The following is an 11,480-nucleotide window of genomic DNA, read 5'->3' as shown; positions in this document are numbered from 1 at the left end:
AATCGTTATGATTCTTACAAAATTGCAGATTTGTGTATTCCACTCGCATTCGCGCAAAATAGAAACATATTCAAAATCTAGTGTATACATAAACAAAGTAAGAAAGGTTGAAAAAACACATTATGGCTAATTCTGAAGAGACTGCCCAACCACTTGCCAAAGTACAAAAACTCTCTGAAACCATGTCAGACGATGCCAATGACGTAGAACAAAGCCTTGATTTTTATAGACAAAAAGCACTGGAAGATATCGATGGTTGTCAGAATAAAATTGATGCACTGAATGAAAAGGCTAGCGAAGAAATTCTCCAAGTAGAACAGAAATACAATAAGCTAAGGAAACCACATTATGAGCAAAGGAATGAGCTGATAAAGAATATACCAAATTTTTGGGTTACAGCAGTATCCTTTTTCAAAACTGAAACTAGAACTTTGATATATAATAAATATTTGGGTACTAGCTATAGGTTGTTGTTTTCATTAATTAATATATTTTTAAAGGTACGACTTCCCAGTTGTACTAGTTTACATTGGTACGAGTTAACTTTTTTGGTACGAGTGAAAGTGGTACGAGTTTTCGGTGGTACGAGTTAACTTGCTTCAGTTTTCATCATTTTCCTTGTCCTATCGCAATTGGTAACAGTTCATTTGTGGCAATACTAATTCTCATAATTTGGGAACGATTTTGGGTCAAAAGTAAAATCATAAAAATACTGAACTCTGAAGAAAATTCAAAACTGAAACATACCTGGCAACTTTTCAAAATGCATCCCTATTCAAATGGCAAAAATTGAAATAAAAAAAATGAATGATGAACCCATACAATGTTTATATTACCCAAGCCGTTGTTTGAGTTCTCAAATTCAGGAAGTCTTGGCCCTATATTAAAAAGACATGTACATTGTAAGATATACAATGTATGTCACCCTTTCATACAGTATAGAGAAAAGGATAAATTTGAGTTATCTTTCTTGGAAAAGTTTGAACAGAGGTGCTCCTACCATTCAAGGCTTTAATATGCTGTTTATACAACTTCACACTAGGAAATCAGGCTTGGAACAAACCCTAGATACATGTAGTTAAAAGAATTATTTACCCAAGTTCACAATTAATGAAAGTTTATCCCTTTCAGATTTTCCCTCGGGCAAAAATGTATATGCCAAAATTGTAACCCCCATCAGTCTACTTTACTTGTTGATTTTTTGCATCACATTGAGTTGCATAAATTTAGTTATTTCAAAGTCAGTAAATTTCTTTTGTGTGTTCCTGAATGCTTTATAGGAAATTCACATCAACCACCTGCCTTGTCATGTTTGCAAGTAACATAAGTCATGTAAGTGCAACTAATACCTTTATTGCACTAATTTTACAAAATTAAAGTGAAGGTTTTCAAAGAGTCTTTTCAAATAATTTTTTCATCAATTCTTTCCCATTATGCATGTCTTTCAATATACATGTACAATGTAGTTACTCATAGCGTTTACTTCAACTTGTGAAGTCTTCAGTGAGAACAAGGAATCCTAAAATATGCAAATCTTGTATTTTGACTACACAGAATTTAAGTTGAGAAATTAACGAAATGAATTTGAAATTTACTCTCAATGGTTATCTGTATAAAATGTATATATTTAGCTATAATACTATGAAACTACAACAAGTCTTTACTATTTTGTGTTGAAATAAGCTTAAGAAATTATATTGCCCAGTATTACCTGTTTCTTGGAGTATTGCCCAGCCAAAGAAAACACTGTACTGTTTTCCTGTCCAGTAAAACCCAGTTGAATATACTTTGACAACCCTAAACGTCCAAAAAAAGTCAACTTTTAAATAAGCATATAAAATATTTCATAAGCATGTCTAGTATGACATATATGTATAGATCTATTTCTTCCAAAAAAGAACAAAAAGCATGCTACGTAACATGTATGGCTTAAACTTGTGAGTGTGTCACATGACACATGTAATTTGGTCATCATATTGTACACATGGAGTTCAAGTTTCATTGTTTATACCAAATTATACAATGTATTTGTTATACGTTGTACATTGAACAACATTCTTTACATGTTATTCTAAAGTAAGCAACCCAGTAATGTATTCCTTAACAGTATTTCAGTTTGTAAATCATCCACAGATTTCTGCTGTTCTAGAAGATGTAGAAGAAGATTGCCTGCATTATTTAAGTAAAGTAAGTTTTATTTAAGAAGATAATTTGAAATTTGAAAATTTCATGCATTGGTGAAAAATAAGGGAGTAAAAAGCATCTAAGAAGTAGTTTAATCATACCACATTTATCAATGCACCTGTCTATAGTCTTGAAACTAGTTAGTTTCTAGTTGTCTGATATCATTTCCTATCATGTCACATGTGGAACAGAATCTAATACCCTTCTGCAGCACCTGCTGAGATTCCTCCTTTTTTAGTGGTGTTTGTGTTGCTTTGTCTTTTGTTTTCTATGTTGTTGTTAGTATACTGTGGTTTGTATTTTGGTCTTCAATATTTTTTTTGAAGGCTTCAGTTTATTTAACTTATGAGTTTGAATGTACAGTCTCTCCTGTTTAAGTTATATTGATAGGAACTTATTACAATAAACAACAATATTTTCTATAAAGCTACATTACTGTCTGTACATATCAGTTTGTTGATGATTTTCAGGCCCAGCTATATCATAGTCTAGTGACTGAATTAATAAGTAATGTTACTGTCCTTGAGATTGTCTTTTTCTGAATTTTATGTGTTATACAAGTAATGTAGTTTGTTATTCTTTGATTTTGTTTTATACCTTTATTTTATGTTGAAGGGGACTTTAAGTTTGTCCGTCTGTCTGTCGATCCGTCGGTCCAGCAAATCAGTTTTCCACACTTTTATTTTGATGCGTGAAGATCTTGATTTTAAAATTGGTATATAGTTTTATCATGACAACAAGTTACAGATCAAGTTTGAATTTTGTTCCGGTCTTATGATTTTGTGGAGAGTTATGGTTCTTGGACTTACAAAATCCTTCACTCAAATAATCAGTTTTCAACGCTTTTTTCTGTTATGCTTGAAAATATTGACTTGATATTTGTTGTAAAGTATACACTATGACAAGTTATAGATCAAGTTAGAATTTAGTTCCAATTCAATGAATTTTTAACTGGTAGGGGACTGTATTGCCATCAATATTCACAGAATGCTTGTTACAAATAATTTAAGATTTTTTTTTTAATTTCAGCTTGAAGTAGAAGAATTTGAGGATATTAAATCAGGATATAAAATCAGCTTTGTGTTTGCTTCAAATCCATACTTCAGCAATACAGTACTTGTGAAGGAATTTCACTTATCTTTTACAGGTTTGTATCTTATTAAAGTGTTATTTATTAGCCTTTCTTATGCTCCTTTCTAGATTAAGAAATCACCAATACCAATCAGTTGATTTTAAAATAACTTGTTTATGTTGTCCTCACAATGAATACTCATGCAATATTTGCTGCTGAACCTTCAACAGCCAAATACCAATCCATCTATATTTTATTTAGCCAATCATGGCACCCAGTGCTGAACACAATATACATGTATGTAACACACAACAGCAATTTATTGTCAGGGTAAAACAAAATGAAAAATACAATGTCAAAACTAAAAGAAAAATTAATACAATGTAGCATCTTATATATAGGATACACAATAACATAATGTTAATAATGTCATTATGAGGAGTCTGTTAAAAAACTTTTTTTGGGGTGTGTGAGCTTAATCGTTTAAACTTATTATTGAATAGGAGATCCAACCTCAAAATCCAGTAAAATAGAATGGAAAAATGGAATGGACATATCTGCAAAAATAAAACAAAATGGAAACAATCGGAAAAGAAAACGAGGTCAGAGTCGAAGCTTTTTCCAGTGGTTTGAAGATAATACTGATCCCTCAGCTGATGACATAGCAGAAGTAAGTACACTGTTAATTCTTAAAATTGTTGCAATGTTTTATTAAGGCCAAAAGAAAATTAAAGTTGTATTTCCGTATGATTTTAACAGTCTACATAAATAATGTATAAGAACAAAGCTTTCAGAATAGTTTTGTTTACAGTATAATTTCAGTTAATTTTGTCTTGCTCTATATAGAGGCTACAAATGTAAACATTAGGCCAGGATTTTTTAATTTGTTGGTTTACGGATCCGCCGACCCGATTTTGCCGATTTCCAGAATAAAAATAAAATTGACTTTTCATGCTTTTTTATTCCTGCTGACCCTAACAAATGCATTATCCCTGAAAAATAATTAAATATTCTTTTTTTTATGAATTTATGAAATGAAATGCGTTAATCACTAACAAAATTGAAAACACTTTCTGTAGTGAAAAAATAAATTCCAGTTTACGTTTCTAAAAATAGACAAATCAATTATAACTGACCTTGAAATGTTGTTTGGGCAAATAATTTTGCGAAACGAAACCTGTGTTTACAACCAATTACACAATAAGTTTGTTTCCCGTATTTGTCATCAGTCCATAAGATGCATCATCTGATAGAAATAGCCTTGTCCAAATGTGGACAGGTTGAAGACATCAAGTTTAAGTACTGAATATTAAATAATCATTTGGAATTTTCTTGTTTCATAGATAATAAAAAAATATCGTCCATTTGGATAAAAAATGGGAAGGCATGACAACAGATAACCTTGATATTCTGGTTTTTACAAGTGGACGAGTCTATTACGTTTTTGACACGTGTGTTGAAACTTATTTTCGTACACTGTTTTTACATTTTTTTTCTTTATCAGTTTTCGTGCTTGAAGATCATCATTCACCAATTTTTTACTGGAATTGATTAAGAGCTATGCGAATCTGTTTTTCTTGTTTGTGAAATGATGATTTAATTTCGTCTTTGTCTGTGCACGTACACCCCCCCCCCCCTTTTTTTACGGGAAATTATTAGAATGTCATGCGATGTTTATGACAGCTGAGCAATAAAAGGAGTAGGTCTGGTAAGGCCCCTTTTTGGCCCAAAAATATAACAGTTTTACAAAATTGTTAAAGTGTAAACTTTTAGTTATTTATTGGACAGTTGAATGCTTCTGCTACATAAATATGGGCTGTTTTTGACAATACAATGCACATATATCGGGTTGTAACACCATTAAGTCATGCTAAATTACTGAAATCTTCAAAATTCTATCATTTTAGTTCAATTTTAGACAGTTTCCGTGTAAAACGAAAGTGGCCGCATTCGTGTTCATCCTTAATATTGCAATGTAAGTTGTATTTTATGATAATACATAACATATATAAAGGTTGTGGATGAACACGGATGCGGCCACTTTCATTTTTGACAAAAACAATCTGAAAAGTGACGTTTTTTGGCATATTTGAGAGATTTTTCATATTTGAGCTTCAATCGGATCGTTTTTAATGACTTAATCAGTTAAAATCTTTCACATAAACTAATTAAATCAAGTGAAATAGACACTTAAGTGTTTAAAAAGTGGTCAAAATCTTTCTTCAGATGAAACTGAAATTTGAGGCCAAAATGAGTCCTTACCGGACCTACTCCTTTCATCGAACTAATATCTAAGAAATGATGACAAAATAGCATAACAAACATATTGTTAGAAAGGTGAAATATGTATTTATTTTGCATATTTTTCTGTCTTGAAAGATATTTTTTTCTCTTTTTTTTTTGTGAACGACTGACCCGACTTTTTCATGGGGAAAATCCGTAAACCAACAAATTAAAAAACCCTGGCCTTATAAACAAATTTATTGATTGGGAATATCAAACAAATGTTTTTAAAGACTCTTAAGATAGTAATTTGTTTTAGTTAAGATAGTAATTGGTTTTAGTTAAGATTGTCATTGGTTTTAGTTAAGATTGTCATTGGTTTTAGTTAAGATTGTCATTGGTTTTAGTTAAGATAGTAATTTGTTTTAGTTAAGATTGTCATTGGTTTTAGTTAAGATTGTCATTGGTTTTAGTTAAGATTGTCATTGGTTTTAGTTAAGATTGTCATTGGTTTTAGTTAAGATTGTCATTGGTTTTATGGCTTTTCCTTGAAAAGTATGAAAAGTACTTTATGAATGTTGTGTTTCTTTTGCAGTCTCCAAATCTTAAAACAAAAAATGCACTTGTTCTTGCATGTCAATGAACTTCATTGCCTGAGACTTAATTAATGATATATTTTAGGTGGTAAAAGATGACATGTGGCCTAATCCATTACAATACTATTTAGCATCGGACATTGAAGTAGAAAATGGAATCAGGTTTGTATATTTTACTGTTGAGGAATTTGCATGGATTAGTTAAGTTTAAACATATTTATTTATAGTGGATTGGGAAAAAATTTATTGCAACTTATATTAATCCCTTTCCATTTTGCTGGTGTGATTGCTACCTTGTAGCGGCCTTAGCATGCTCGGATTCTACCAGTACATGGAAATATATGTCATTTCTCTATTCAAGATAGAGATTCAAAATTAAAATTTTTGAACAATAAACAGTTGAGATTTTTAGATCATTAATAAAGCCTGATATTTGCACATTTTATAAGAACTGCAAAAAGACAAGGATAGCTCGAAAAACACCAAATAGACACATTTTTCTTTTCTAAACATTACATCATTGCCAAAGAAGAAAAGAAAACTTTCAACCAATTAAATTTTGTGACATTTGGGAGTACAATGTATAAAAAGAACAGGAATAGAATTTGGATTTTTACTAATTAATGTAATTAAGCAAATTTGAAATTTAGAAAAATTAGGTTGCTGTGAAGTGGCTAGAAAGGCTAAACATGAAATAAGGACATTAAGTGTACACGAACATATGTGGCTTTACAGTATGTAATCCTTGACCTTAAAACATATTGTTGATTCTGCACTTCAGTCAGCATAGCAAGTTACTAATATATTGTTCAATATTGAATTATAAATGGTTCTCATAGTTCCTGTTAGAAATTGAAGATTATTTTTTCTGTAGTGATGATGACGACGATGACATGGATGACTCAGTGGTTGTATTAGATGAAGATGATGATGATGAGGATGAAGATGGGGACCAAGGTACAGTATAACCTTATAAGGCCTTCATTTGTTAATAATTCTTTTAGTTTTGGACAAGGACCATTATTTTACTGGATATTTGATTTCATGGTTTTGCAAATCTCTGCATACATAGCCTATAGAAAATTTAGATTCATGGATCACCTGTCCCCACTAAACCCATGAAAATTGGTATTTATAATGAATCCATAGTAGTTTGATAATTATACCATTTCCTTGAAAAATTACATTGTTTTTAACAATCGCTTATAAATTTCAGTGTGCACTTTGTTGCATTAAAGTATATATTGGATATATGATTATGAGGCAGCTAGTTTTCTTTTAACTCTTGATCCTTCAAATCAATATTATGCAATGTTCAAAATAGAAAAAATGCATATTGCCAACATTGCTTGAATTAGAACAATAACAACAACTGCATGTGAAAAGAAATATTTTAAAGAAACTGCTACAAGGGTCAGTCTCACATACCACACATGTATATTTTCCATAGTTTTTCTTCAGCTATAAACAGCTTTAAAAAATTTTACAGTATGCAACACTTAATTAAGAATCTTTACAATATTCATGCTAAGAAGCAGCCTTTACATGTGCAAAACTTACATGTACCTTTGATATGAAGTAGTTTTCATCTAATGACAAATAAGGAAAAAAAGTCTGCTTTTTAACATGACAAATAATTATTTTTCTTTCTAGAAGATGAAGTTTATGAGGTGCTAGATGATGACGATGATGATGATGAAGTGAATGAATCTATTGATGGTAAGGCTTTCTTTTAATTTATGGTTTCCCCTCGTCCTCTGCCTGTATCCTACAACATGGATTTAATCACGCAAATAATCAGTTTTCAGATATTTGTTTTTTATGCTTAAAGATATTTACCTGAGATACTTGTATGTTATGTAGTTTAACCATGACAAGTCACATATCAATTTTGAATTCTGTTTTCTTTGAACAATTTGTTTTGGAGAGTTATTGGCTTAGAAAATTCACACATACAATCAGTTTTTTCACTATTTTTGTTAACTGAAAGATATTGATGTGTTATTTGTATATAGTTTGACCATGACAAGTTTAAGATCAAGTTCTTATTCTGCTCTGTTCAGATGATTTTTTTGCAGAGTTATAGTTCCTGAAATATAAGAATAAAACAACTCTTTTAGTGAAAGTTTATTCGCAACAGAAAGTTTTCATACATTTTAGTTTAAACCTCAAATTATATTGGGACTTATATATTTGAATAGGAAATATAACAAATTAATGATTAATTTTGTTCCAGTTAAAATAATTTGTAACAGGTATTTTTATTACCATGCAATACTTGCAGAATGCTTGTTACAATATAAATATTGGGAAAGCAACAAGACTTGACATAAGTTGAATTTATCCTGGGTTTTTGTCAGGGGGGAAATGAAATTTTTCTTTTTACCAACAACATGGTTTTGTCTTAGTTGCAAAGGTAGTCTCTGAAGGAAGACTAATTAATGTTATATCTGGCATTGGCAGTAGTTACAACTTACAAAAAATCTTTAAAAAATTTGTTCTGGATTAGTAAAAAATAAAATTACAAAAAAAATAACTCTGAGGAATACTTGGTACAGGCATTTTCTTATGTAGAAAATAGTGGATTGAACCTGGTTTTATAGTGCTAAACTTCTCACTTGTATGACAGTTGTGTAAAATTCCATTATATTGACAACGATGCATGAACAAAACAAACAGACACAATAGGTAAAAATGTCACAAATAGGGGTACAACAGCCTCATGAACCCCTACCTAAAACTGGTGGTGATTTCAGGTGCTTCGGAAGGGTAAGCAGATCCTGATCCATATGTGGCACCTGTCGTAATTGAATAAAAGAAGACTCTGTACCTACCTAGAGGATCAAAGAATGAAATATGTTGATTTAAAATCATTTTTACTAGGGGAGATAATTCAGAAATTTTACTATAACAATTATATTGTTTCCTTTAACAGATGATGATGTGGAAGTGTTAGATGACATTGAAGAAGAAATAGCAGATGATGATGTAGAGGAAGTTAATTTAGATGATTCAGAAGAAATAGATGAAGATATATTAGATAACTCAGGTGGTGAAGGAGACAGTAATGGACTCATTGAAATCAAACCTAATCAATCAGAAAAACCTACAGACAGCAAACCATCAGAAAATGTAACAGATGAACAATCTAATAAAAAAGACTCATCGTTAGAGGAATCAAATAAAAACACAGAGGAAAAGACTCAAAATGAAAGTGAAACAAAAACAGAATAGATGATTGTTATTATTGTTTGTTGTTTTGTACTTTATTATTTGTTTCATTTCATTCATAACTTACATAAGATTTCTCATGGAAGGGTTTCATCTACTACTAAATATTTGTGTAGATTGTTAAAAAAGATAAATATAGGTTAATGCAAGTGTGAGTTCTAATGATATAACTCATCGGATATAACATCTATTCTCTGATTTGTTCATTTTTATGTACATACACTTGTGTCATAAAAGAAACCCATTACATACAACAAATGTGTTTTCTGCCTATTTGCAGAGATTTTTTAAGTGTGTTTTGGTAATACAAAATTAAAATTGTTGTAAAACTCATCTTATATGGAAAATTCCTCCATACATGGGATTGGGTATTGAAAAAAAATATTCAGTAATATTCAGTACATTGGAACCAAGGTGGGGTATTAGCAATAGATTTTTTCTAATATCCCATTAGAAGTAATGATAAATGAAATCCAAAATTGTAATTATTGGGCATTTGAGTACAATGATTCAAATTTGTTGCTATCTTAAAAAAAGTAAATATTTATCTCAAGGAATTTTCTATTTGATATATAAAAATGACTGGACAACATTTTTTCTGCTAACCTGTGTTGCTTTAATTTTTATATAAACACAAAGTTCTAATATCAATTTGGTAGAAAATAAACCACTTGAAACATGAGCCAGTTTATTGCTATTTTCAACCCTTGCACATAAGTCATACTATATTTTTTGGCACATGTGTCATTCAAGGTCACACTGTCTTTATTTTTTAGAATCGTGAAATGAATGACAGTTCAGGATTTTTAGCTCATTTAATCAGCATTGCATCAATGATTTTCATTTTATTTTTTTCACCAATTTTTACCAAAATTCACAATTTTGTGAGTTTTGTTATTGATGTCATATTTATAGAAGCCATGTCAATTCATCAATTTTTAAGAAATAGTGGTTTATATGTCATACATTAATTTGAAGTGTACGCTCAGAAAATATAATATTTGAGTATCATTTCTTATAGTTTTTCAAATATAAATTTTTAATGTACAAAGATTGTTTTTTGAATTTTCCTGATTAGAAGTCTGAAAAACAAAGAGTTTTGAATGATAACGTGTTGCCTGACAAAGCAACAGTTATAGGCATTTAGAAGTTGCCAGACTTTCAATTAGGATATTTACACATGTCAATTTAGTCTATGGAAATATATAATAGATTCTTTCATCAGCATCATACAGTTATAGAAACAGCCTGTGGGTGGATTTTTTTAAAACTTGTATAACTTGTATAGAAGATTTCTGTTATCAAGCGATACATATATGTAAAGCCATGAGGGAAACTTTCCTTGGTCATTTTCCTGAGAACAGGGTTCCTAAATAAACATTTACTAATTTTTGTCGTAATTATCCAATTTGAAGATTAATTTCTGGTTTTAAAATGGCAGCAATGTAATTATAATTGTAATTATAAAATTAGAGAAAACATATATTTTTAGTTGTTATTGAGATTGATTTCAAAGAGAGGAATAAAACAATGGTTGCAAGTTTTTAGCCGTGCATGTCACATATTGTTTTAAATGCATGATATGGGTGTTATTTATCTGGTGAAATAAGTCATCAAATATTGTTGCATTAATATCAAAATTTAACTTTTTCAATAAATGTGAGCCATTGTGTAATGTAGCGCTAAATAAGATCCTATGATATTCAGTATTAATTGTATGATGAATATATTCAGCTAATATCTTGTGTGATTTAACCTTTTCCTGTCCGTAGTGATGTATGATACATATGTTAAAGTTTGACCTAGATGTCATTCATATGTTGTTACTATTTAGAAAAATTCTGCCAAACATTTTTTTACATTCCTGTCTGATTTTTAGAAATTTATGGTCGTATGTCAATAATACTTCACCACTTATGTAAATTTTGAAAGTTTAATGATGCTGAGCTTCTTTTGTTATATGACAGAAGTTCATGCTTGAGCAATTACAATTTAAAGAACAAGATACGATTCACTCTTTAACATCACTGTTTATGTAATAATCTATAATAAAAGATACAACAGATACAGTTAATGTGACAGTAAAGTCAACCTCATATCTTGACTTGCATCTATAAATTGACAATGAGGGTCTTTGAAACCAATCTTTATGACAAAAGATTTCAGCTTCCCAA

The 11,480-nt window shown here is 30.2% G+C and overlaps 1 protein-coding gene across 1 annotated transcript; it reads left to right on the top strand.

Moving 5' to 3' along the window:
- Positions 1 to 12: 12 nt before the first annotated feature.
- LOC139527526 (protein SET-like) lies at positions 13 to 11,056 on the top strand. The gene is made up of 8 exons (XM_071323035.1): positions 13 to 401; positions 2,116 to 2,187; positions 3,214 to 3,331; positions 3,760 to 3,926; positions 6,161 to 6,237; positions 6,950 to 7,032; positions 7,729 to 7,794; positions 9,011 to 11,056. The coding sequence occupies exons 1-8, from the start codon at positions 123 to 125 to the stop codon at positions 9,307 to 9,309; spliced, it is 1,161 nt and encodes a 386-aa protein (XP_071179136.1). The 5' UTR covers positions 13 to 122; the 3' UTR covers positions 9,310 to 11,056.
- The last annotated feature ends 424 nt before the right edge of the window (positions 11,057 to 11,480 follow it).

This window comes from Mytilus edulis, chromosome 1 (genome assembly GCF_963676685.1).
Source record: "Mytilus edulis chromosome 1, xbMytEdul2.2, whole genome shotgun sequence".
In the NCBI taxonomy this organism is placed as follows: domain Eukaryota; kingdom Metazoa; phylum Mollusca; class Bivalvia; order Mytilida; family Mytilidae; genus Mytilus; species Mytilus edulis.
Note: the sequence above shows the minus strand (reverse complement) of the source record. Positions and strands in the feature narration are given on the sequence as shown.

Bases quoted from the DNA above. Each gene is read 5' to 3' on its own strand.
- LOC139527526 (XM_071323035.1), top strand. From the start codon at position 123: ATGGCTAATTCTGAAGAGACTGCCCAACCACTTGCCAAAGTACAAAAA. The intron at 2,188-3,213 runs GTAAGTTTTATT...TTTTAATTTCAG, and splicing joins GCCTGCATTATTTAAGTAAA to CTTGAAGTAGAAGAATTTGA. The intron at 6,238-6,949 runs GTTTGTATATTT...TTTTTTCTGTAG, and splicing joins GAAGTAGAAAATGGAATCAG to TGATGATGACGACGATGACA.